We start from the raw sequence: 27,949 nt of genomic DNA, 5'->3' as shown, positions 1-27,949 counted from the left end.
TGTGTGTGTGTGTGTCTCTGTGTCTCTCTCTGTCTCTCTCTGTCTGTCTGTCTGTCTGTCTGTCTGTCTGTCTGTCTGTGTGTGTGTGTGTGTGTGTGTGTGTGTGTGTGTGTGTGTGTGTGTGTGTGTGTGTGTGTGTGTGTGTGTGTGTGTGTGTGTGTGTGTGTGTGTGTGTGTGTGTGTGTGTGTGTGTGTGTGTGTGTGTGTGTGTGTGTGTGTGTGTGTGTGTGTGTGTGTGTGTGAGAGAGAGAGAGAGAGAGTAATCTCTTAAGAACAGATTCCAACTTGATAGTAACAAACAGCAGAGGTCGCTGTTTTTCCTTTTCAGTTGGCTTTGGGTTCCCAGATTGGTGTGAGAGAGAGAGAGAATGGTGTGTGAGAGAGAGTGACTGAGTGATTTTACATCTATATGTTAAGTTGTCTTTGTTTAAACGTATTTTCCAACAGCAAAATAAAAAAATCTGTTTGTATTTTTAATGTTTTCGTCTTCACATTTGTTGTACATACTGTACTTGCAATGTTACACAACTATGTTTAGCCTACACATTTCTTTATTGTAGAAGGTTGAGGGCTATATCCTTAATTGTACATTCATTTCGTATTTCTTTTTCTTTTATTTCACTGGCATTGACCATGTAAACGTATGTTTCCCATGCATTGAATTGAGAGAGAGAGAGAGGGGGGGGGCGGGGTATTTCATTTAATCACATTTGAGAAATGTTGTACTCAGAATTCAAACAGACAATGTCAACGGACCATCCAGTGCCACCCACTCCACCACCACCACCACCACCACCACCACCACCACCTCCCCCAGGACCACTACCTTCTAGACCTTCAGAGTCCAGGAAGAAGAAGCTTTACCAGGCCATAGCTGAAGGCAGGGCTCCTGTGGAGGGAGACTATGCAGAAGCCTTCTTGTTGCTTACCCAGAGGGAGAGTAGGTGAGTTAGCCTGGTTCCAGACGAATCTGCCTTTGCAAAATTGCATGCACTTTAGCCCTCGGCAGACGCAGTGTGTCGTGTGATATTGTCTGGCCACGCGAGGCTATAGGTGAGTACTGACTGAATTAGAGGTGGGCATCAATGTTAATACTGTTTTAACATTCCACATTCCTGGCCGGTACAGTCAATACATGTTGAAGAGTGCAATTCACATCAGCTGTTTACATGTTGCTTGTAGTACATGACTTCGCTAAACCCAACTCTTCTTCTTTACATTCAGGCAGTAGTTTATCATCCTGCTACATATTATAGAATTTACTGCAGACACAGACAGCTGGTGCAGCGCTAAAGACAGAGAGAACGAGTACAGATTTGTTTGTCAGTGATTAAATGCGCACCTACTGGGGGGGTCCTTTGACCAGTACTTCTTGCAAAGCTTCCCAATTGCCTTGGCGATATCTATGGGCTCTGTTTGTGGTTAAAACCCAAAATATTTCCACAGACACACGATGTCACAGAGGTAGCAAGCTAATGAAATCAGCTAACCTAAATCACTTTTGGTGGTAGACCAGTAATTCTAATCTAGACAGAGCTAATCTGACACCAAGTCATAACCCCTGTCTCTCAACGAGGTGCAGTCACATTACCCATACCAATATCAAATATCCCCATCAAGCAACTAAAAAGTTAAATGTTATATATACATTATTGGTTAATAATGGATAAATGTTTCATCGTCACTTCAATATTTAAGACAAAATTTGACATGCATTGTGGGTGGTTGGTAATGAATAAGGTATTGAAAATATTGGTAGTAGTCCTTGGGGCCAAAAAGGTTAGGTACTCCTGTGCTGTACAGTGCATAACCCAAAGTCTGCAAATACTTTGAGTGCACACATCCCCGGTAGTCCGGGTATGGACTAGTTATTGTATATTTTTCATTGTATATTTTTTATCATATGATTTCATTTTTGCCTTAATATATTATTATGTTAGAATGTTAGCACAATTTTGCGGAACAAGTCCCAACAACATTTTGCTGCTTGTACTTGTATAAGCTAGTGATAAATAATACAGTCTATGGTTCAGATTCTTTCAGTGATATTTTCGAATTGTTCAGAAACGTAAGAATCATATCTCGTATGGAAATAAAAGTTGGACGCTATTACACAGATTTGTTGCAAAATTTGAATTGAATTGATTGAATCACTGATATTTCTTTCCTGTACTAGTTTTAGAAAAGATCTGCAATGGATTTTGTTCAACAAGTATGTGCCTTCCCTCATCCAAGATGGTCCACAGTAAGTTAATAATCATGAACATAATCATAACATTCTGATAGTCTAATAAAATATATTTTGATCTCCTTTTCAATGGAAAAACACAGATGTAACACAATGATATGGGTGTAACTGTTATGTGTGTTGAGTGCAACATATTGTAGTCACCAAAGTGTAACATTAAGTTTATTGTGCCTGTGCATAGGTGTGGCCTGGTGGCTTTGTGGATGGCTGCTCATTTACGACAGCCACAGCAGAGTATTGACATGCAGGTTATTGTCCAGACTGCTTTGAAGAGAGGTTACACTGCCCAGGGTGAAATGTTTTCAGGTAACCTGTTTTCAATTGAATAGTCAATCAACAGAAAATAAATCAAACTAGAAAGGTCGCTCTCCGCCAGGCAGAAAAATCTGATTGCACTACCTACGGTTAAAGAGCTATAGACCAAAACATGAATCGGCCAAACAAACAGGCAGGCAGGCAGTCCGACCAACTGACAGACAGACAGACAGACAGAAAATTAGCTCTGGCCTTCGGCCTGGCGGAGACAATGACTTATTGGATTTAGTAATCCAATAATAGTGATGGATCATTTGTAGAGATTACTATTTGCATCTCCGCCTAAATGTGAATGTTTGATTTAATGTTTTTATTGCATAATATAAAATAAAAAGTTACGTTTTGACTGCAGGGTAAGTTGTTGAAGGTGAGACGCTTCATACTCACAACTCGAATGCAATATGTTATTATATTACTGACATTTCAGCAGACAAGCTGCCCTCTTCAGGATCAACAATATTAAGCAATTTCAATGTCTGTTTGGGTTCTGATCAATTGTGATGAGCAGTTACCGTAATGTTTTTTACCATATACCATAATGTATCTTGTTTTACCATTATTTTATGGTCAAAATTAATTATGTACTTCAATTGAATAATCCAAAAAAGAATCAACAGAATAATTGTTTTAAAAAATATGTGTTTTTTTTTTGTACTTCACAGGCTGCTATGATTTACATAATTAAAGTTGTTGTAAATTGGTGAAGAACTTGAGTGCATTTATGAAAAAATATATATATACATATATTTCAGCTCGCAACATGGCTCTGCTGGCAGAGGAAGTTTGTGCCTGCAAGGCAAAACTCCTGGTTGGGGGTATGAGTGGTAACAACATTTCAACCATTGTTGCACATATGTGTGATGGACAGCCCATTCTTATTCCGTATCCTTTACACTTCAACATGCAATGTGGCAATTCTTTTTAGTTATGAGGTAAAGCTCTGTGATATTTATATACATAGCTATGTATACAATATACAGTATATTATAGACTACAAGATTGTTATTTGACTGTTTGTATGGCTAATTTGGTATCACTTTTTTTATTACTACTATTTTACCTGTCTATGCTGTCTTATTCTTATTTCACTTTTATCCACACTGTTGAGGAAGCTTCAAGTACAACAATTGCAATGACTATGATGGTGCTACCAACTGTATTGTACAGTATGTGACAAACACCTTGAAAGTTGAGGCAGTGGATTTTTGTCCGCAGGAGTCAACCTTAAAGCAAAGTTCCATGACTATATTAAGATATGATGAAGACTTCAACCATGAGCCATGCCAACGTGGGGGCCACAGAGCACACTGGGCAGTAGCGTCAGGTAAGGCAGGGTAAAACACACACACCCATACACTGACAGAGTCAATGGATGAAACATTCAATCAGGCATGTACCATCTCTGTCCCTCCAGGTATTCTCTTAGGCCTTGATCAGGAGAGCGTGAGCAAAGACCACACCCAGCCTAATCTCACTCTGCCCTGGCTATGCCTGCCCAAGGATGCCAGTTCTCCATGCTCGTATCCAGTCACGGGGGTCAGAGAAGCTTTTGTCCTGGCTAAACAGGGCAAGAGCCTGCGCTACCAGCTATGGAATTTGGACAGGGTAGCTCAGAGCAATGAACAGCTGAGAGGGATGGACCCACAGAGGGCTAGTGATGGCACACAGTATGTGGTTCCTCAGGGAGGGTTGGAAGCTGGATTAGCTGGCCAAGTGGTGCTACTCCATACCAGGACACAGTGAAGATGATGGTACTGTAGCTGTTCAGTTGGACTACCACCGAGACCGCTGTGAAGACATTCATCTCAATATGCTTCTAGCATTGTGTTGATTGTCTGATTGATGTTGCCTATGCAATGCAGACTATGGACTACTAACTACATGACACATTTGACAAGATCTGCTTACCTTGCTGAGAAGAAGCTGACCTGAATATAATGTCTGACTTCAGATGGTAAATTAACGTGAATCCTCCTGTATTTAATCTCTTGAATAGAGGAATATTGTGTTTTATATATTTGGTTTTAATTGCTTGAGTGGCTCTAAATTGTGCTTAATGTCACATTTACTGCAACGTTGCAAAACGTTTTTAAAATCAAGAGCATTTTGAAATAGATTGATCAAATTCCATCAATCCTTAAAGATAACATTTAGTGTGTACTGCACACTGTATGGTGTGGGTGAGAAAAATTAAATTGGACATCAGAATAGTAAACATTCAAAAGCTCCTAATTCCAGTTTATTGCAATCAGTTCTATAAAAAGCATGGATATGACAGTTTTCACAAGTTTGTTTTGTCACTTTAAAATGCACTGCTTTTTAAAAACAACACATTATGGTTACATATAATTACCTCCCCATACCACAATCCAGTTCTCAACCACAAAGACCAGCTTGAAAACTGATAATTTGTTAGTTATATTAAAATATAGCATACATGGCTAAGACATATAATACTTTGTAAACACTACACTGTTCTTCTCTTCCAGAATGTGTGCATGGTGTGGAATTCCCAGGAAACCAAATAATTCCAGATAAATAATACCTATTGCATGGTGTCAGTGACATTTGCAGCACTCTTTTAGAGCCCTTATTTTTCCCACAGAGGTTTCTACTTGCACACAGGCTACAGTTCTCGATGAACACTGTTAAAAGGACATGGTTTTCTGGAAGATTGAAACTGGAATGTTCACTGACATGGATAGACTGACACATTCATGTGCTTTCACTTCATACTTGAATGTAATTTAACTTGATAATGAAATTATCAAAAGTGTTTGTGGTCATATTCTCATGTTATTTGTAAACAACCAGTCTTTTCTATGTATGGGAGTAAAAGAGCCCAAATACAATTTATATGCGACTATGTCCTGTTAATAAAAAAAAAGTTTGCCTTCAAGAGAAGGGCGCATCAACTATTAAGGAAAGGAAACACTATTAAGATTTCCAGTTTGTAATTTAGGGTGGCCAATGGCCCAAAAGCTAAACAGCCAGATAACTGTTTAGTGGTAGTTCCAGTTAAATTTTACTTTCTCCTTAATCCCTAGCATCAATATTCTGGGGGGAACAACGTTTTGGGAGCTTGTAGATGTTGTGGCTATTTTAGGCAAAGATTTTTAGTGTAGACCAAAAACAGGAGGCGGCCAAGAATTACACCCTTGGGAATCCAGTGAACTAAGTATAGGGTTTAAGTGGTTTGATTTACTATCATGTTTATCAGGCATTGGAAACTACACAAGTATTAATCAGAATCATATTATAAATCATACCAAATTCAACATCTACCGTCTACCAGTGAATCCAGGGAATACTGCAACCCATTTTAAGACACACAGGCAGAGCTTGTTTTGTTCAGTGGCTTAGAGAGGCTCCTTAGTGCAATACATTCCAGATACATTAGGCATGGCTCTCAAGCTGACATGAAAGGTAAAGATACATTATTCTTGTATTTCAAATAATTTCTCTGCATGATGAGACCACGACCCAGTCAAGAAACAACCTCAGTCTCCACTTGAAGTAAATTAATCTTTGGGGATACCAGTAAATGTTTATCAATTCATTCTTGCAGTGAACTCGTAGAGGGGGGAAAAACAAGTCCACAGCATTGGAATGGTATTAAAAACAAAGGGAAATCTTCCCAAAAAAATCTTCCGTTACAGAAAAAAGTACAAAGACGAGAAGGAGGCTGTATCAAGGCAAAATGTTAAATAAAACTATTTACAGACAGACCATACTCAATGGGTTTGTTTTACAGACCACATAACCAGTGGTTTAGTGTTGCTTTGTATTTATACATGAAATAGAAAACCCCCCACAATGGGTAAAAACAAAAAAATAATAACTCCCATTCTCAATTATTCTGCAAAGGCCACTTTAAAAAAAAGTTATTGTTTTTTCTCTTTAAATCTGAATCAAGTTCACTGTGCATCTCTGACCAACAGAGGGAGATGGCGACGAGACAGAGGAGCCGTGATCATGTGCATGTCTCTGGAAATGACGGTCAAAACAATGCTGGATCTTAATCAGAGGTCCTTAGGTGAAACTGGAGGGCCAACATCCTTTACTCTCTGGATAGTTTGTCCTGTTTACGGTGTTCTGTCTGCTCTTCTGCCCCTCCCCCTCCCTTTTGGCTAACACCATCCATCATTCTCAACTTCTGCTCTCTGCGTGCTCCCATGCATTCTGAGAGGTTCCTCTCTATCCTTCATGCCTTCCACCATCAGGACATCGGTTCATCTGTTGCCTCAATGTCTTCTGCCTTGTCCGTTATGTATCTTGTACAGTAGGTTCGACTTTTCATGGCCCTCTTCCTCCCTGTCAGGGTGTTTGGGGCAGCATTTTATTGAAGTTGTCTATGAGGTTGTCCAGCCCCCAGAGGTAGCCATCCTCCCTGTTGCCCTCCACCCAGGGAGTCCTGTGGTTCAGTGTGAGAGGGGCAGGCAGGGGAACAGTCTTCCCAAAGTCAATCATCCACACCTGGGCCTGTCCAGAGGCATCATGTACGAAGAGCAGAGAGCTACCCACGACCTAGGACAAGAACAGGCGAGATGAGTGAGTTTAGGTGTGTTACCTGTCTTATTATGTAACGCAATTTCAACTTGACCAACTGGTTTGTCGAGGCCAAGAATTGACGGCAACATAGTCGTTTGTGTATGCATGTATGTATGTGTGTGTTATCGCTTCACCTCATGTGTTCGGAAGAAGGGTGACGTTTCCAGCACAGAGCGAAGTTTCTTCAATCGCTGCAGGTAGAGTTTCTACGGGTTACAGAAGAGAAGGACAGAATTGTGTCAAATAGACGTATAACTGGAAAAAGAATAATCTTTCATACATTTTACACTAGCTTGAGTAACTCTGACTTGAACAAAATGTTCTTGAAAGTAACCTCAATGACTTCATCACTGCAAATGCATTTGAAAAGGCAAAACAGAAGTCATATTCACATTTATGTGAATATGTCTCAGTATTGAGTTTGAACTTTGTCGCTGTCTGACTCTGAACAGTAACAGAACCGTTACCATCAGGAAATGAAACACTTGTTATGCATCCCATGTTACAATTGTGTTTGTGTAGACGCTCGACAAAGCCGGATGCACCACAGTGAATTTGAACCCACGACCTCCAGCTACTTTACCACCTTCTCTCCAGGTCTTTAATAAACACAACAAAATATTTTTTTAGGTGGGTTGTCAATTTGATCCATTCAGGAGAAAGAACCCATTTATCAGTTTCAACTTGATGGCGTTCCAGTTCCAAATTTGTCTGATCATTCCTTTGTGTCATCATTTCAATTTCACTTGTTTCTACTGTATCCTGTATGAGTTCTCTCTCTCCTGATTGGATGAAATTGATATTCTGACTGAAAATGCATTTTCTGTTTACTAAAGAGCTGGAGAGACAGGGAGACCCCTGTTACTGAACTAACACTCCATAGCGATGATTACTATCAGAATATATAGCTATTAAAAACGTATTTTAACTAAAGAAAATCAATTACTGCACCCAATGACCACTCACGTGATTATAATACATTATTATAATGTATTGCCACTATGGCAATTATAATACACTATGATCCTTCCAAAAATAAATTATAAAATCATTAAATGCTTTTAAAAGCATTGTTTATTTATGAGTTTTTATAACTATAATGATACAGTGTATAAGCAGATCATAATACTGTATAAGTATGTTTATAATGCATTTATAGGTGCAAGTGTTACCGAAAAAACAACCTGTGTTTCATTGGATCTAATGTAGTTATTTAGTCACAGGCCATTGTTAATACTTTTCAGTCGTTAAATATTTATAGAACCCACAGACTTAACCACTTCCAACCTTGCGTCCCTATTTTGAGCATGTCATTATAAAAAATAGCCTCCCCAAATTTTTCCAAAGTACCAGATCTACAAGCGTCACATCGCAACATGTTGAGCTTGTAGATTCAGTTTTGCACTCCACTGTATAAATGTATGAAAAAACAAATAATGAAAAAAAAGATGAAATGTTGAGATTCTGCCCGACATTGACTATTGGAATAATCAGTCACTGAACTGGGGACACATACCAGGATCTGAATATTGCCATCCACAAAGTCCTCGAAGGCCTGCATGACCTGCTCTCTGTGCTTTGTCTTCTTGAAATTGGTGTTGCAAGTTCCATCTGCTTTCTGCAAAACAGGAAAACATTTCAGATCTCTCATCTTCTCCAGTGGTACCGGTGCGTCGTGAGACAATTGCAGGAGTGCCTTGAGATTTTGACAAAAAGTGTTGAAAACCACCCATCTGCTCCAAAGTGTTTTGATAGTAAAATGCATACACCATGATGCAACCTGCTGCCCTCTGTTTTTTCCATCAGCATGTAAATTGTTATGCAAATCAATAGAACTATCTTACAACCATTAGCTCACCGAGTCAGGTATCTCAGGGGTTGTACACACTCCCAGCTTAAAGCTACCCTCTGTAAATTTCCTGTTCTACCCCTGATTCGAACCCGGGTCTCCTGTGCAAGTGCAGACATTTTTTTCCATTGAGCTGCCTGCTTGCTCAGGGGAGACATTTTATTTTCACCTTCAGGCAGTACCAACCAGACACAGGACCTAATTGTCCCAATAGAAGAGTAGGGAGACCAAATACAAAAACCCCAATTGTATAAGTTATAACATACTCTACCATACAGATTGGACAAAATAACATTTGAATCGCTTTAAAGCGTTACATAATACAGCTTTAAAGTTCTGTCCATACTTTATATACTGGAATTATTATGTATATGCTTCCAGTGCCCTAATTGTGCAATGCTATTCCTGTGTGGAAGTACAATAATAAATAAACACAACAACACACAGAAGTATACTATGACAGACACATATTAACATAGCAATGATTTCCATAATATATCTGCTATGTGACGCAAAGGACAGGCAGATGAAACGTGTCTGTCTGGAAAAACAAAATGCCAAACAAATTAAATATTCAAATGCTGAAAATGGGTCACGAGATATTTGACCCAAAGTATGCAAATCTACTTTGGGTCAAACATTTCCAGGCCTGGAAATGTCTTGAAAGTACAAATAATCCCTGACAGCTGATTTAGACAAGTTTATAATAGGCCAGTTGTTTGGCAATTCCAATCCAGTGACTGAAGCACCACCATACAAATCTACTGATAAATATTTATTCCCAATATTTGGTTTACTTCTAGTGGCAACCCATGCTGTTTATTCAGCCAGGAATGTTCAGAGTGCTAGCCCTAGGCAAGATGATCCCAGGGTGGATTCTAACCTTGATGCCTTCAATACGGAAGCCCAAGGTGGCCGTGGAGCTGAGTGTTTCTCTCCACTGCATGTATCTGGGTTTGAGGACCCCCTTCTGTGCCCTCTCCTCCACTGTGGGGGCCCCAGCATCCACGGCTACCATCTTCTCATACATATCTTTCCGCAGGCGTGGACGCTCCCTGGCCTTGCTGAGCTCTTCCTCCAAATATGTCCTGGTAGGAGACAGAAGGGAAGAGCTTAATAATCTAACAAGGGAGATCACCGGCGAGACATTAAGTCAGTGAAAGCTTGCGTTTGTGGGTGTACATTTTGTAGACTCAATAGCAAGTCAAATGCCTGATGTGGCTTCTCTTGTGATTACGAACTTAGATGTCCCCTCTGCGTTACGAGGCCATGGCTCACCTGCTGCCCATCTTACAGTCCATGATGGAGGGAGAGTCGAAGTCAGCCAGCAGGTCATCCATCAGGTTATAGTCCTGCTCTCCCCTTTGTATTACACCATAATACCCAGGCACATAGGGACGCAGCGTGTCTTCCATGAGCTTCTGTAGGCACTGCTGTTCACACTCACAGTATCGCTTCAGCAAACGACCATCCTCCCCAGCCTGGAAGTTACCTAAGAGAAGTGAATGGAAACGTGAGTGACGACAAGATAGAGAACAAGATAAGTGTGCCTTTACAGGTGCATGTCTATACCTGCATGGCCAGCTAGCTGCACCCATGGATAATGCTTCTTGGAGAAGACGATGAAGGGGGACCAGTGAACCATGGTCTTCAGCCTCTGCCAGGACTTGTTCTGTAAAAGAACAAAATGAAAAATCATGAAACAAAAGTAACCATGTAGGAAATAGCAACACTAAAATGGGCAACCTAGACAGGTATGCATAGTTGAGCCATGTAACACATCATCACCGACCTTGAACTTTGACCACCAAATTCCACCACACTATGTCAGACACTGAATTAGATATCTACTATACAGAGTTTTATGGCTGTGTGTTGTGATTTGTTACAGTGTAGCGAGTTATCACAGACAAAAGTACATACAGTATAAACAAACAGCAAAATGGGTCTAGAGATTTGTGCAGACCTCTGAGAAAACAATAGATTATTCTTTGTAACATGCACAGATCGCGCGCGCACACACACACACACACCAAGGCCAGGTACACAGCGTACATGACCAGTGGCTCATTCATGAAACATTTACCAAAGCTGCCACTGTGGGCGTCATAAAACAGAATCCCCACTGTCTGTGTGTGTGTACATGCATCATAGCTATCTCTGTTGGGAAACACCAGGGCAAGGTCAGCATGCAACAGGGGCTTTGACGCAAGCAATGAAAAAGAACACATGGCATTGATTGGAGAGAGTGTGTGTGTGTGTGTGTGTGTGTGTGTGTGTGTGTGTGTGTGTGTGTGTGTGTGTGTGTGTGTGTGTGTGTGTGTGTGTGTGTGTGTGTGTGTGTGTGTGTGTGTGTGTGTGTGTGTGTGTGTGTGGAAATTAAAACAAGGAGATAGTGAGTCCAGGGTAGGGGTTGTCTGTGTTAAATCAGATAAGTAAGGAAGAGATGTGGGTACAATGTACAAATGCCATCAAATACTTCAGTAGACAACAGAGAGAGCGAAAAGGAAGAAGAGAGATCAGTTCAGTTTATAATCTTCCACGATATGGAATCATAATGTAATAAAATGTAACAGTGAACTGTGGGAGCTGTGAGCTACCTTGCTCCCCTCTGTCCAGTGTCCACCGCCTGTCTTAAAAGTGTTTACATGTCTGCATATCCTTCTCTACAAATGCTGTACGTTCTTTCCACAGCTGCAACGCTGAAATTCTGTCACAATACAAAACAGTCCACATTGGAATGTATACACAAAGGAAGTGGTAATTGTGTGTTTGCCCACTATGAAGACAGGCAATTGTTTTCAAAAGATGTCAGTGTATCAACATCATTAAGCGTGTTTAATTGATCATTATCAAGTAATTTCATGCAATTAAAAAAAAAAGGTATTGGGCAGTGAATTTGATTGACTGACAAACATTTACACTTAATAAAGCTATGATTAGAAAGGCACCTAACAACCTGCGATGGGTGGAGTTGAAGTGAATGTATAGACCGCATACTCCAATCAACAAATACAAAAAAGTGTGGAATTATGCCCACACCTTTGTCAGTTACAAATATGGCATTTCTGTCAGGTGACAAAGTAGGCTATACAGTTAACCAATCCGTGTAGCTGATAGTAAGGGAACAGTAGCCTAGAAGACAATGTTTGTGTAGAATAGAAACACAGACAGGAGAGGAAGGGAGCAAGACTGAGCACTAGACACAAGAGACTTGAACCTTGAATCTCTTTATCAGATTAACACAAACATAACCTCTACAACCACTTCAGGGCACAAGACCACATCAGACCAACACACTCACATGAAACAGTATGTACACAAGTATAATGTCAATTATAGAAGCAGAAGTTTAAACTTTGTACACCCTTTTTCCTCACTACATTCCCATGCTTATGGCGATAACATACAGCACAATGTTTTATGACCAATTTTTGACAGGTGCAATAATTCAAAAGTCACTTTGAAAACTTGTTTTTGACATTTTTCATTTTAACAGCAGTTAACTTTTACATTTCATAGTTGACTGGTTAATATCAAAATCCTGAAAAAACAAAAAAACATTCCAAGACTTTGGGAATGTTTCATTTTCCATAGGGGAGGGAAGATAACAGGTTTTGTCTGTATGAGCTCCGAGTTGCCTCAGTCAGAAGTAGGCAATGTAGTCCATTATTATGAAGCTGTAAAGCCTAGATTATGCTTTGAACATTTTACAACTCTCAAGAAAAATCCATTGATTTCTTGTTTTGTCTAGCAAAATGTCAAACAACGCCTTTTCACCGAAGCATAAATTTGTCTTTATGTGAAAAGAAAAGGTCTTACAAGAATGATACGCATAGGACAATACCCCCTGCCTCTTTCCATTTGAGTACAGTTACTATCTTTCTTTTCTTTCCTTATTTCAGAGAAGCCCTTAGTGACAGATGTACAGTAAGTTTAGTGGTGGGTTGAAAGACTAGATGGAAAACTCATTCTCCTGTCTCTTCTAGGACCTAGAAGGTTAGCGGTCTCTTATCCAGATGCTTTCATGTTTTCTCACTAATTGCTTTGAGCTGACAGTTTCATGTGTTTCTCTGTGGGGTCGGATGTGGCTGCATATTACCTCTCCACTCTGACATATTAGACTCCCGTTCCCGTACAGGCAAACTTAACCCATCTCCCATTTCTCTGCCTTCCTCTCCACTTTTACTGGAGGGTTTATCAAACAATAGCCCCTGACACGACCCCGATTCTTATATTCATAGTTTTGTTTCAAGCTAGGCTCTCCTCTCCTTCCAGAAATACTTTCCTGACTTTTTACAGAATTACTATTAACTATTTTGCCATTTTCTTCCTTCCACTAAATGCCCCTAGCCATCTATCCTTTCTACTCATTATGTTTGTCATAATAACAGACCAACTGCAGAGATTGGCTGATCCCTGAAAGTGCATCTAGATCTGAAATGGCCTGTGTGATGATGGACGCTGTTCTGTGGGGCCTGCATCGGCAATGATGTCAAACCAGTAGCCTCATCCTATGGCTTTCACTCCTGCCACTCTCTCTTCTCTATAAGAGCTTAGGCTTGGAATGTTGGGAATGTGCCTAGTACTTGTTATTGAGACACTGAGACAGACACACACACACACACACACACACACACACACACACACACACACACACACACACACACACACACACACACACACACACACACACACACACACACACACACACACACACACACACACACACACACACACACACACACACACACACACACACACACTTTGACAATGGTAATGGTCAAAGCCGAAGAAGCAGGTTCAAACAGGATTGCAGACTGTAAGGAACCAACCACTCAGAACTATGGAACATTATTTAGGTAATTTAAGCAAGAATTACAATCGCCAGGGTCCACACAAGCACAACAAGCTTGACTACAGTCATAAGTCGTAGCCTTTTAGTCAATACAGTAGCCAACGACATAAGTCCTAGTGGCAGGCTTACTGGCTTCTTATTCTTAACCTAGATAGAGAACATGTGTGACTGACTGCATATAGCAACAGATGGCTATGCAAATAGCATAGCTAACAAAATCAACAGAGACAAGCATAGGCAATCTATTTAATTGAGAATCTGATAATATTTGAATTAACAATCTAGACTTCTTTCTAAAACTATGCAAGCCAAGCATGTCGAATTACAGTCAACACATGGAAGTCCCATATTGTTTAATTTCTCTTTTTATGTTTATTTCTTTCTCTTCTACAGTATGAGGCAACTCCTCAGAGTCTAATAAACCTTACCTGGCAAACAGAACAGTAGTGGAGAAAGAGACAGGCGCTGACAAAGGCAGGCACAGCAACGGAACCAAAGTGAGTGTGCAGCCAGCAAAACATACTCTGCACCTTAAGCATTGCGTCCCCCAAGGCAAGTCCCACCAGCTGCATCCACTGATGCCTTGCCTTTCCACCAGCCTAAATATCAACCTTTATCCATTCCATTCACTTCTTTAGCCTAGCATTATTTCTGAGCAAATTCTTCCATCTTATTTCTGTTCTTTTAGCTTTGCTTCAGTCATTCTGTCTGCAGCTTACAGTGCCTTGTAAATAATCCTGCTCTACTATGAGGTAACACTAATCTCTCATTTTCACACTGACAGACCTCCCCACTCCAGACCTTCCCACAGCAAAATCCTGAGTGTGAATTTCACTCGAGTGTGTAAAAACTGACCCATTTTGCTGTGCAGTGCATTCACCATTTCTCCTGTTTCGACATCCTGTCACTCCCCTCTTTCTCTGCCTCTATCACTTACTCAGTATCTGATATCTTCATGGTGTTTGGTGATCATGGTATTCATCTACCTCCAGGTGTTTTCCCCCTCAGATGTCGTCCTGGCTGCTTGCCTGAACAAGTTGTGTTTTCCTTTCTCAAATACCCTCCTCACCTCCCTGCTCTGTTGCTACTTGAACCTAATTTATACTTTGTGTCGCTCGTCAATTACTTGTCACCTTTTTGACAGACGCTAATTATGCTACACAATTACATTCTTTTTACTTGTTCACATATGTTGTTATTTAGCTTGGTTTTTGCTTGACCATGAATGTTAAAGGATCTACTACACCATGATTTTTTTTTTTTTAAACGGTAGGTATTGTACCCTGACGTCACGTCAGTTTGGCCTATTTTGAGACCAATTTACAGAAACCCCCAGATTTGCTGTGAAAGCCTGAGTGTTCAAACTGGGGTATTTTTGGGGATAGACGAGAGGTAGGAGAGACCAAAAACACAAAAAAAAAGAAAAAAAAATCATGGTGTAGTCCCTTTAACAATGCTATTTTATACATTTAGCATGCCGTTTAGACAAGATTCTAGGTTTGATATTTACCTGATATCCTTGTTTATTTGACGCACTAAATTGTTGTCTTTGCACTGACTGTACTTATGTGAATATTTATCCTGTCGTTTGTTGACAAGAATTTATACCATTCAGTCTATTTTTTGCACTAAGTTGCTAAATGCCTGAATTGTAACAGATTTTTGGCAAGCAGCATGTTCGCACGACAAAGTATAAATGAACAATTACTATACCAGCTATCCAATACTTAATATCTCACAAACTCGCCCAGTCTCACCTTTGTTGATTATTCCGTCTCCTTGTCTTTCTGCATCTAATCTCAACATGACCATATTCAGCCCCGTGCACAATGAACCACAATTCAGACAGAATACTTCACCATACAACCGCTCGCCAAAAATAACTGGAAAACTGTTATTTCCGTTGACAAAGTAGAAATTAGCCCTGACTGACACGGTGGGGAAAAACACTGTGCTATTAACCTATCCCAATAAATGTGACTCGTCCTCTACCCTCCCAATGTTCTTTCTTTTGTGTACTTGACAGATTCCTCTGGATTATTATGCAACCTGGCTGCAGGTATGCGAGTGCCTGTGTGTGTGTGTGTGTGTGTGTGTGTGTGTGTGTGTGTGTGTGTGTGTGTGTGTGTGTGTGTGTGTGTGTGTGTGTGTGTGTAAAGAAAACTTGTCAAGCAAGGCAACTATTAGAGCTACAGGAGGAAACAATATGAATAATACACGCTGTATTGGTTCAGGTGTTTTAAGATCTACACAGTAGAGATGTTTCTCAAATGTTGCTTTTATGAAACCACATCCCTTTGCTTTGGGTTGGCTCTTCAATGCTCAAGCAATGCAAATAGCCTAGACTGTTCACACTCAGCCTAGACTGAGCCTAGACTGTTCACAGCCTAGACTGAGTACTTGTAAGAAGTTCTGTTTGGGCGCACCATGTCAGGGTGTGGGATCGATGTGTGGGAATTTGTATAATGAGCGTTGGGGGAAACAATTTAGCATTGTGGATCATGTGAGTTGTCAAGCATAAATCAAACGTTCCTCTGTAAGGCACATGTTCAAACTTCTGTGTGTGTGTTTTTTGTGCTTCATATTTTCTCTTCTTATCACATTTTCCTTTGTTTTTCGTTCCACTGTCTATGTCTCAAGGTATTTCAGGGGAAAATATTAAGCTTTCACTAGACTGTGTGTGTGTGTGTGTGTGTGTGTGTGTGTGTGTGTGTGTGTGTGTGTGTGTGTGTGTGTGTGTGTGGGGGGGGGGATTTATAAAATGTGTGTTAATGAAGGCCTAGCAGTTATTTGCAGGAATTTACATCTAATAACATTCAATTGTCAGGGACAAACAGAGCTGATATTGTCAGAGAGCGAGTGAAAGAGTAAGAGAGAACACCAAATATGGCAAAGATGTTGCCTAGCAACGGTTTCTGACTTTCATCTAATTTTTCCATGACACACACGCGCGCGCACTGAACTCAATTCTGAATGTGAGATGTCATCAGAGTGCAAATGCTTGTAATGTGTATCTGAATATGCATGTGTGAGCAAGTATCTCTTCACGTCAGTGAGCATACTTGTGTGTAACAGGTTTTGGCTGTGATGTAAACATGTGATCACAGATTACACACATTCAATAACAGCACACACCCTCGTTTGCTGTAGAGCTTGCGTGGCTACAGACACACTTCTCACAACCATGAATGGAAAAACATGCACATTATAGGATAACTAATCTCACTATCATAACCACAAGTTAGTGTCATCACATTTCCTGACTAGAGCATTTAAAATTGTCATCTATCCTGCAGATGAAAATTACAGTCATTATAACCATCAAAGTTATAAAAGCTGTGTGTGTTTGTCGAGGTCTTCACCAGGCTGACAGGCTCACAGAAGGCAAAGACTATATTTTCACCCCTGTCCATTGTCCAATCCATGTGCGACTTTGCATGCGTAGGCCAAGAAGGAAGACACTCCACCCCAAAAACAGTTTCTTCCATTTGACAAAAATCAAATGTGTCAATTGCCTTCTGTCTGGTAGAATAATATTTTGAGGGCCTAGTAATGAGTGTATAATGATAGGCCAAAAACGTTTACATTTGTCAACTTCATTCATTTAATAAAGAAATTAAAAGCAATATAGTTCTGCTTATTGTAATGTATTGAGGTAGTTATTTAATTAAACGTTATTTAATAGTCAATGTATTAATATGAACAAATCGGTAAAAAATGTTTTATTGATGATCAGCCAAGAATATTCTATTCGGTGCACCTCTAGTAGAAACAGTTTCCAGCCACAGCTTCTTCACGTCCTGCCAACTGTAGTCTCGCGTGGCCAGACTATTGCCTCCCACAATTTTCAAATGCTTCCGGTCATATATACATCATACATACATTTATATAGCATTCGGAGATTGTGGAATAGTTGTCTGGCTACGCGAGACTATGCCAACTGTAACACACAACTGACAGCCCTGGGTAGGCCAGCCAGCCTGGCAAGATCCTGCACCGTTTTCAAGTATTTATTATTTATATTATTGTGTATGATAATTTAGCATTACATATTTGCGTAGTTTAACCACTTAAACTCTCTAGACTGGACCTGGGTTGGCTCTGTAATTGGACCACTTTTTTCTATCTACACCAAATCTCTTTGCCAAAAATAGACAATCTACAAGCTCACAACGCGCCGCAACATGACGTGTTGTGAGCTTGTAGATGGGCTATTTGTGGCTAATGTTCCCCCCAGAATATGGATGCTGGGGTTCAACTGTTAACATGGAAGCCAAGATTATTTATTTTATTATAGTACAGAATAAGAGAATGGAGGTAGCTAAAATACTTCATGCAGCTGAATTCAGGCTGATGTTTGTGTACGTCTCTGGACACAGTTATTTCAAAACATGAGCAAATTAGTCATATACTCGTCATAATCTCTGTTGGACTTCTATCTCCTCCTTCCGATTGATCATAAAGAGGCCAGCTGTCCTCCTATAAACCCTGTGGCCCTAGAGTGTGAACTGTGCTTTCGTAAATATTAGCACTAGAAAGGGGTGGTGCGTGGAGCACCAACCTGGGAACCAATTAGGTAAAGAAATAACATTAAAAAACTTTTTGTTTTTGTCTCTGGGGGCACAACCTCCTTTTTCGTGTTAAACAGGAACTCGGATTTGTCTCTTCCCCTTTTAAGTCATCTTCATCCGGGTGCTCCTGTGTTTATTCCTACTTTAAGGCAGTAGCGCCAACAGATCTGCTGTTACCAGATTTTACTGTTAGAATCTGTTTAAGTTAACATATGAGGCCAGCCCTATAATGTTCAAGACGGAAATCTGTAGAACAGAATCAGATCCGCTTAGTCCGAGAGTTGATCAAAAGCCATTCACACCGTCTGACAAAGATGCAGAGTGTTACAGCGCAAAATAATGGTTACAGCTGCATACCACCAGTGAGTGACCCGTTACATACTGTACTGGGTTACTTTTAAACCACCACTAACAAACGACACAAGACGGGTTTTGAGAATGGGTTTGGGAAGGGAGTTCAAGTGACAGCAAGAGACAAACGATATACCGTTTCCATGCTGAATGGGAAGATAATTATTTCTTCGTCAAGTTGAAGAGAACAGGTTAATAATTAATAAGCATACATATTTAAAATAATCAATAAGCCTACATTATTTAAAAGGTTATTTCAATCAATGACCACCCGCCCCACCCAAAGACTCCAGAGATAATGTGTAGCAATTTGTGTGAGTTTTGTAGGAGTAGCAAAAAGTTTGTTTTGAAGAAAATGAAGAGTGGTGGAAAACCTTGTTAGGTGGAAATGGGTGCTACCTGGGTGTGGCCTACTGTATACACGAATCCACGGAGCGCTGCCCTGTAGGTGGCGCCGCCATTGCTGCGGTGTCAGACTCAATCAGCTGCTGCTGCGCGGTGTCAGTCAGCTGCAGTCACTGACTGCTCACGTTACTCTTTTACCTGCTTTATACTAACTTCTACTAAGACTAACTTTACAAAGATGTACAGAAAATCGGGATGAACCTGTGTAGTTTATGGCTGCTCCAACAGCCAAGCAGGTAAAGAGTAACGTGAACAGACGGACAGAACCGCAGCAGCAGCTGACTGAGTTTGACACCGCAGCAATGGCGGCGCCACCTACAGGGCAGCGCTCCGTGGATTTGTGTATATGTGTGCAGAGTTGCTTCATGATCCAAGGAATCCAGGGAAAGGGGTATTTGGATTCACAACCCAGGGTTCACAAATTATAAACCAAGAGTTGTAATGTATAACGGGCTGGTATAGCGCCACCATAAGGTTGAACTGAAACATTTGGGATGGAGTGACTTACTTGGCTTACTGATTTGTGAGATTAGCTCTGCAGACAGACAGGGTTGAAACATACAGTAATCTACACAGTACATCCCCAACCTTCTGCCTGGCAGAGATAATGACAAAAGAAAATGAACGGTCAGTCATAAAGTTACTTTTGGCCGATGTAGCGAAGTGAGAATGTAGCTTATGTTAATGTTGCATTCCAGTCTCACCATTGTGACTTTTAGGATTCACAACTTGCCCAGGAAAAGCACTTGTGATGCCCTGAGTCTATTTCCAGTGGACATCCTGTTTTTAAAAGCTGTTCTTATTCCAATCCGTTTCTAGTTACAGCAGATCAAAGGCCTCTGACTCAGGCGGAAAACATTACAACTTCCACTAATTAACTTTTAATTTGGTTTCAGGACTGGAAAGCTGTCAAGAAAACTTTGTGGACAATATAGGCCCTAGATTGCCCTCATGATATAATCAGATTACAACATTGCTCCCACAGTAGAGACAGTAGTGTCAACTGCCAACCATATTAACTGCAACAGCCTGGTTTGATTCCTGATGATGGACCTGTGTTGTAGGGTGGACATGTATATGTTGTTCTTAATAAATAGCAATGAAAAAAGTAAGATCTAGTGGAGCCTATCTAGTGGATCTAAATTGTCCACAACATGAGACAAAAAGTTCTACAACAAAAGAACAGCACTTATCCTACTATCCTACTATAATCCTACTATCCTACTATAATTCTAGTAACCTCTGTGCGTGCGTTTGTAGTGGTGGTGGTGAAGCTACCCGGTTCTCCTCACTGGCTGGACCAATTGCTCTGATTTTTCACACAGCCATTGACCATTACCATCTGAACACAACTGTGAAGCCCGCTTTTCAATTTAATCAAATCCCAGCTTCTTATTAGCGTTTTTGTGTCAAAGAATGTCGTCCCATAGCTGCGACTGCCCAGCTATGGGACAAACTGCCTCCCGGGTTGCCAGATCATGTGCGCATATCCCCCCACGGATGCGCTGCGCCGACCGGGTATGGTCTAGTAATTATAAAAAGGGCAAATATTTTTTTTCTATAATGCCTTCATTTCAACAAACAGATACTTATACACTTGATGGATCCACTCCTTGAAAAACAACACTGACCTCAAAATGATCACTGAGAACTAGACTATGCACTTTGGCCCTGGCTTCGAATGCCACTTATTTCTGTGGAGACAAGCTTTCTAGGGTGTGTAATAGGCCTAATATATTTACACCCAGGCCTTATGATTCTTAATTTGCTGTAATCAAAAATCACACTGTATAACTGGAATTAACTTGCACAGCGAATTTGTTACTGTTGTGAAAAGAATAAAAGTTTTATATGATAAACACACTCACCCCAGTCCCATCGTCTGGGCTGCCCAGAGCCTGGCACCTGGCCGGGGAGATACTGGACTCGATATCACTCACAGTCAAGTCATCCTCGACCTCTGATTCCTCGAACGACGAATGAGAGGACAGGCCCACCGAGGACGAGTTGGAGAGTTTTCGGGGAGAACGCATCAGCGCAGGGGACCCTCCACAACCACTGTCCGAGCAGGGCGACTCGTCATCGAGGTGGGGTTCCAAGCACGGTCCGCTAATACACAACCCAGTAGTCTGGGGGTCTGGCGTACCCTGTGATATACTGGGGCTAGTGTCTCTAGTTATGATCAGCTTAGGGATAGTGCCAAGGAAACACTGGCCTCTCTTAGTAGTTACCTGGATCTGAACAGATTCCACGGGGAAACTTTGACAGCTTTGGTCAGCAGTGACAGCTTTGGGTTCAAATGAAACGGTGTTACAGTCCGATTTAGTCACATCAGCCTCCGTGTGGTCGTTGTTTGTCTGCATGGACAAAGGTTCACCCGCACAAAATCTGAGCGATGCCAAAGTCCGCTCAGTCTCCTCGCCAGAGGTACTCCTCCGTCGAACTGGACCTAGAGAAATCTCTTCAGAGACAACACTGCCCTGGATGTTTGCTCCCAATGGCTGGTCTTCCATGGCCGTCGCTGAGGGATCCGAGGCATGGTCTTCTCTGGTAGATTTAGGCTCCACACACAGCAGATCCACGCAGCCCGTCGTTCTGCTGACTTCAAGGGGCCGTGTATCCAAACACGACGCATCGGACAGTTTCGCAGCGTGGCTGGCGTCTACATTCCCACGATTTGGACCGTTCGGGTTTCCCAAAACCGTACACGTTCGGTCCCCTTCGATTTCCAAAACCCCCAGATCGCCCAGCGACGTCCCCTGCCCGTGATCTTGGCGTGTTTGTGTTTCCGAATCAGTCGATACAGAAGCTACTTCAGCCAGGTTGCTGTCTTGAGGTTGCACTCCTAGCTGCGGCAATTTACATTTTATCAGATTCCTGTTTAACCGGTCATCCCGTCGTTTGTTCTTAAATCCACGGATACGAAGTCGTTTGGCTGTCGCGCCTGGTTTCCATTTGGGTTTGCCTGGAGTAGCAGTGGTGTGCGACGAAGTCTGTCCCATACCGCATGCCGTAGTAGTAGTGCCAAAGCTGTGCCAAAGACACACCCTCAACTATGTAGAGCAATTTACGACCACCCGACTTAATGCAAGACTTCCAAGTGATATTATTCCCTATGTTAGTCATAGGTTCCAAATGTTTAAAGATTGTGAAATCTTAACTTCCCGCATCATTTCCTCTTCAAATAGCCTATAGGTTTATTCCAAACCTGAAAGAACAAAAGAAACCGATATGAATAACCATCATCAGCAGAATTAATAAACTGTGACTTGAAAACAATCAAGAAAAATGTCAGACGAAAAACAACAAAATAAAACAACTTCATTGAAAATGTAATACTTAACAAAGGGCAGAATGCTGCCCTCCTGTGTTTGGAGACCACACACTAAAAAAAAAAAAATGATGGCCTACATCATGATAATAAACTCCCTGTATTTTATAATAGTTAAAGTAGCTACATCTAAAAATACACATGATGTACACATGAAGTGGGAAGCAAAAAAAAACTGACATACAGACTGATGGAGCTAAAACTATATGTTTTGTGGATCAGATTGATATGATCTAGAAATATCGATTTAACCAGTCAAATTAATATAGTGATGTCTTTTTGGGCCTGTACTTCAGTCTTTTAAACATGCCTTTTGTAACTCTACTATACTTTCTCTACCAAGGCCATGTAGCTGGCTCCATATTTGCTATCTGGTGCCGGCTCCATATGTTCCCAATCAGTAAAAACATGTCTTGGTCAACGCTTTGTGTTTAATGTCCTAATGACCTGTATCTCTGTACAATGACCGATATCTCTGCATGACCTGACATCGTCACTAATTCCCTTTGTCAGCTGTCATCCTTTCACAGATGAAACCGAGCACATGTCCCTATGATATCGAAGGAATGACTTGTTTATGGAACCGAGAATTGTACACAAGGACACATAAGATGAACAACAACTTATTATTACGACAGCCAGACGCCTGTCCATCCTACGACTCCATTCTACGTCTGAGGGTCTTAAAGCCAATCATAAGGATGCACCTATGTCTGATGTCACTGAAGTCCAACTGTGTATAAATACCATTGTTTGTTATTACAATATTAGTGATTGTTATTCTTGTCTGTAACTTGTACTGTCTCCGTGTGCACGTTCAGCAATACAGACTGATCATTTTTGGACATACCGGTGTCTGACTCTCATTTCTTTGGGTGTTGACTGGACGGGTATTGGGGGGTCTTAGTACCAAACCATCTTAAACACAGTACAATACAGGGCTAATCTTGTCAAATGTATAAAACCCTGAAGTGGGAACTCTGACTTTAAGCCAATTGTTTTATCTACTCACTTTAGGAGTGGAGTTTTGTCCACTCTGCCATTGCAACTGCCTCACTGACATGTATGAAATTCTATGTATTGTCTTGACCTGTATTCTATGTTGAACAGGCTGTGAAAAAAATAAATCTGTATGACACATTTTATCACGTCATGATTCCAGAGATAATGTGTAGCGATTTGTATGAACTTTGCACAAAATCTGTAGGAGTGTGCATTGACGAAAAGGCAGAATGGCCCAAAGTCCAGTTAGGTAGAGATGTCATGGACTATAAGAAGAGTTGCATCATGATCCAAGGAATCCAGGGAAAAATACAAGTTATGCAACTTTATTGTACAACCTATGGTTGAAGAGTTATAGGCCAAAATGTAAGGCGGGCTGGTATAGTTCCACCATGATGCCAATTTGAAAAATGTGGGGTGGAGACACTTCCTTGGCCTACTGAGTGCGATGCATGAAGGGGGTGCTGATCAGTCCAGCGGTTCATGTGATAAGCCACAAATACAGGGTGAAAACATAATCTCCATCCCTGGCCTTTGGCCTGGTGGAGATAATAACAATGACCCCAACACGTGAAATAGCCGTTTTTTCCATGAAAGAAATATAGACCTATAAGACAATTGCACAGTCAGCCACTGTGTGTTATCTCCTATAATCAGTCAGAATGACAGCAGCAGTATGACAACACTACAGTAACCTCACTGTCAGGAAAGAATGTGCAGAGATAGGAAATGAAACAGGAAAGACAACAATGGAAAATATTGCTCATCGTCTGTGCACACACCCATACACATTCTTATATAACAGAAATAAGGTATGAGGCATAGTGAATCATAGGAATGAATGCAATTACTGTGGCATGTGAACACCATGACCCTAATGTGGACCCCAGTGTGTGTGTGTGTGTGTGTGTGTGTGTGTGTGTGTGTGTGTGTGTGTGTGTGTGTGTGTGTGTGTGTGTGTGTGTGTGTGTGTGTGTGTGTGTGTGTGTGTGTGTGTGTGTGTGTGTGTGTGTGTGTGTGTGTGTGGAAATTATACATCCATCTAATGATGAAAATTTTAAAATACCCAGATTAACCCAAACATGATCACTGGAACCAGTTTGCTTCTTAAACATTTATAAAGAATTACTAACCCAATTCGGTGGAACTGAAGAGAAGGGGTTCAAGCTCTTATTTTAGAATATTACAACTAAAATGGTTATACAGACCCTTTCTTACAACCCTTTCTTATTTAACAGCTTCATGGTGACTTTGGGATCCTAAGAACCAGTCACTAGACCCCATTTTAATATGAAACAACAAAAATTAAAAGACTCCAGAGAGTAAATTATTAAATTAAAAGCGAAAACACCCCCATTTGTCAAAAACCCAGGAAGATTACTACACCAACTTACCTTTAAAACCCCTTTTGATGTGTTTTGTCTTCTCACTATCTGTAGCGGTGTGTGTGTGTGTGTGATGATGTTCCTTAAGTAAAGGGTGTGGAAGGGATGTGACTGTGCTATCTGCTGTGTGTGTGAGTACTGAGTAATACTGACAGTAATGTGAAAGCATGTGCGGTTAAAGAGAAAGAGGAAGTACTTTTCAAAACACTTGTAGACTTACGAGTTGTTTTCCTTTGTGTTCCTTTAATGCCTTCAGATGATAGATGTTAGAATTAACAGACATATCCCCCGAACAATTAGCCTAAACAAATGCTTTTCATCCGAAATAACTTCTGATATTCATTTGAGTTCAAAACAAATAGTTTTATTCTGCTGACTCCAAATGTTTCCATGTATGTGTGGCATGATGTGAAAATATTTAGATTTCTACATAAACAAAGCAGCAGCAGCTTACAAAAGAAAGATAAGTGAACTGCATGGGCACTCGGCAAATGTATTCATATGCATCTGTCTTATTAAAGGATGACTTCACCCATTTTCAACTTATATCATATAATAATTGGTCCTCACTAATGCTCATGATAATATGGTACAATTTATTCCTACTAGATCTGTGTCTCAGAGGAGGGCTGTGGACAGTTCAGAAACCCGCCTACCAGTGACATCATCGATGGGGAATCCAAGCTAATAGAAACGGCAGACTTTCTATTCCTGAAAAGTTAGCATTCTATAATGGAAGCAATTGTTCTAGCATTAATAAAAAATACAATTAAAAAATTGTAAAAAACAAACAAACTGTCTAACAATGATGTCACAGCTCTCCTCTGAGACACAGACGAGTAGAAAAAAATGGAAACCATATGAGCTAAGCACTAATGAGGACCAATTATATGAAGATAGGTTGAAAATGGGTGAAGTCGTCCTTTAAGTTGAATTATGTAATAAGTAGTAAGTATAGGCTATCTTTGAAAATATTTATGACTATGTCTTATTATAGTATTAGGTTTGATTATTTAATATTAGGAACACATGAGGTGGTCCACTGTCTGAATCAGCGTCCATATTAAAGAGTAGTCAATAAAACATCCACTGATGTACTTGGACACATCATCAGTGTTGTTACCTGGAGTCACTGGGTGTTTCGGCTCTTGCAACAGACACCCTCCTCCAGGCGACCCAAGCAAGGCTGATCAGACCCCGGCCTGTGTCCAAGTGGCATGCTAGTACTGCCCCCACTGTCTCTTGGGGGTAGTTAGAGACAGTGCTAATTAGGGGGTTAGGGTTAGCCGGGCACTAGCCAGACCGACAACACGGATCCACCCACACGTACTATATGTGAGTGAATCCACGCCATCAGTCCGGCCAATGCCAGGCCAGGTTAGTTGAGATGTTGCAGCTGTTGGCGACACTAGGAGGCTCTAGGCACTGTGGTTTGGCTCCAGGCCTGGCTCCTCCCTCGTCTGACCAGAACAAGTAGGGTCTTTTCTGTGGGTTGCGTCGTCGTTGCTGCTGGGCACAAACATCTCACTCTGCCAAGATAGATTAAACCCTCCCTGCAGGTTTCACCACAGCCTATAGCAACAAGTTCTTCCTCACGGAAGACGTGGTTTGGGCTGCCAACCCTTTCCACCCCGGGTACCCGTCTCTCCGGCCGTCCTCTGTCTCTCCAGATGTCACCACACTCTTCATGGTCGTCACCCAGTCTGTTCCTGGTCATCACTGGTACTCCCACTCCCAGAGTTAATAGAGTCAATAAAACATCAACTGATGCACTTGGACACATCAACAGTGTTGTTACCTGGAGTCACTGGGTGTTTCGGGTCTTGCAACAGACACCCTCATCCAGGCAACCCGACCGAGGCTGATCAGACCCCGGTCTGTGTCCAAGTGGCATGCTAATAGTAATATGCATATATGCTATCACAGAAAAAGATAACCAGTACAAGGCAAATTCAATTGAGTCACAGGCCCAGTCCAGAAAAACGGAGTGTAGCCTACACCAGATTAGGCTATATAAAATATGAAAGATTGCTCACTTTACAAAATTCAGGAATCCTTTAAATCAGTGGTTCGCAAAGTGGGGTCCAGGGACCCTCAGGGTTCCTTGAGATGGTTCGAAATGGAGTCGGATGACTCTGGTACATTTGGTTCCGCTTGTCCACTCTCAGAGTTGTGGTTGTGGGGGTCCTAGAAATTAAATACATTATAATTAGTCAAGTAATTAGTCAACATTTTGCACAGTCAACGCTCTAGAATGTGTTTAAATGATAACATAAAAAATCACTGAAGATCAAACTCCCTAGAGTTTCTCTAAGTTAGAGGTACAATGTTAACATCATTTGATAGTCAATGAACTGCCTCACCTCATTACTTAAAAGCAGTGGTGGACGAAGTACTCAACTCCAGTACTTGAGTAAAAGTACAGACACTAATGGTCAAATTCACTCCACAGTAAAAGTAGCTCTGTCAAAATGTTACTCGAGTAAAAGTACAAAAGTAATTGCTTTTCATATATTTAAGTATTCAAAAGTACATGCTTTTACTTACATTACTTAAGTGCAAGTACAAGTAAAAAGTAAAATTAGAAGTACATTTATTTTATATATCAATGCATTTCTGTAATGTTTTCACAATTAATTTATAGAACCTTGTAAGCGATGTAGTTTGTCTTCGGTAAACACAGTAAGCATTTGAAAATGAATGTTTTTTATGTCTGCATGTGCGTTTTTCATAACATAGACTTCAGATAAGGCCATGGGGTGTTCTTAGAGGTTTGTCAGGCTGATAAGACTGAACTTGTTCTTCTCCTGCTGCCGCCACATTACCGTGTTTTGTTTTGAAACAAGAACTCAAAAAAGTGCTGGATATATGGATAGGTTGGCGTGCCTGGATGACATCTGCTTTTATGTAGATCAGGGGTCTTCAACGTTTTTCGGGCAATGGACCCCTTAGCTGATAGAAAGATGAAGAGGGACCCCATACTGTATATTCTTATTTTTTAGAATGCTTACCATGCTGTGACTGTCCGTCACACAGAAACGTGAATGGCGTGTGCATTGTGGCCTTGTATAGAGCTTTAAATG

At 41.0% G+C, this 27,949-nt stretch overlaps 2 protein-coding genes across 2 annotated transcripts; one reads left to right on the top strand and one right to left on the bottom strand.

The window, feature by feature from the left end:
• Nucleotides 1-744: 744 nt before the first annotated feature.
• actmap (actin maturation protease) lies at nt 745-6,560 on the top strand (the record flags this gene model as incomplete). The annotated part of the gene is made up of 6 exons (XM_084065493.1): nt 745-944; nt 2,177-2,245; nt 2,430-2,554; nt 3,316-3,445; nt 3,817-3,887; nt 3,978-6,560. The coding sequence occupies 6 exons, from the start codon at nt 745-747 to the stop codon at nt 4,304-4,306; spliced, it is 924 nt and encodes a 307-aa protein (XP_083921619.1). The 3' UTR covers nt 4,307-6,560.
• Nucleotides 4,777-25,000, bottom strand: LOC311051098 (inositol-trisphosphate 3-kinase B-like). The gene is made up of 8 exons (XM_084065492.1): nt 24,876-25,000; nt 21,017-22,356; nt 10,536-10,635; nt 10,242-10,455; nt 9,847-10,051; nt 8,631-8,732; nt 7,249-7,320; nt 4,777-7,090 (listed from the first exon to the last, which is right to left on the bottom strand). Exons 2-8 carry the CDS (start codon nt 22,148-22,150, stop codon nt 6,881-6,883), a joined length of 2,037 nt encoding a protein of 678 aa, XP_083921618.1. The 5' UTR covers nt 22,151-22,356; nt 24,876-25,000; the 3' UTR covers nt 4,777-6,880.
• Between the last annotated feature and the right edge of the window lie 2,949 nt (nt 25,001-27,949).

Source organism: Gymnoscopelus microlampas (assembly GCF_963454915.1).
Source record: "Gymnoscopelus microlampas genome assembly, chromosome: 8".
Lineage (NCBI taxonomy): Eukaryota > Metazoa > Chordata > Actinopteri > Myctophiformes > Myctophidae > Gymnoscopelus > Gymnoscopelus microlampas.
This window is presented reverse-complemented; position numbering and strand designations above follow the sequence as displayed.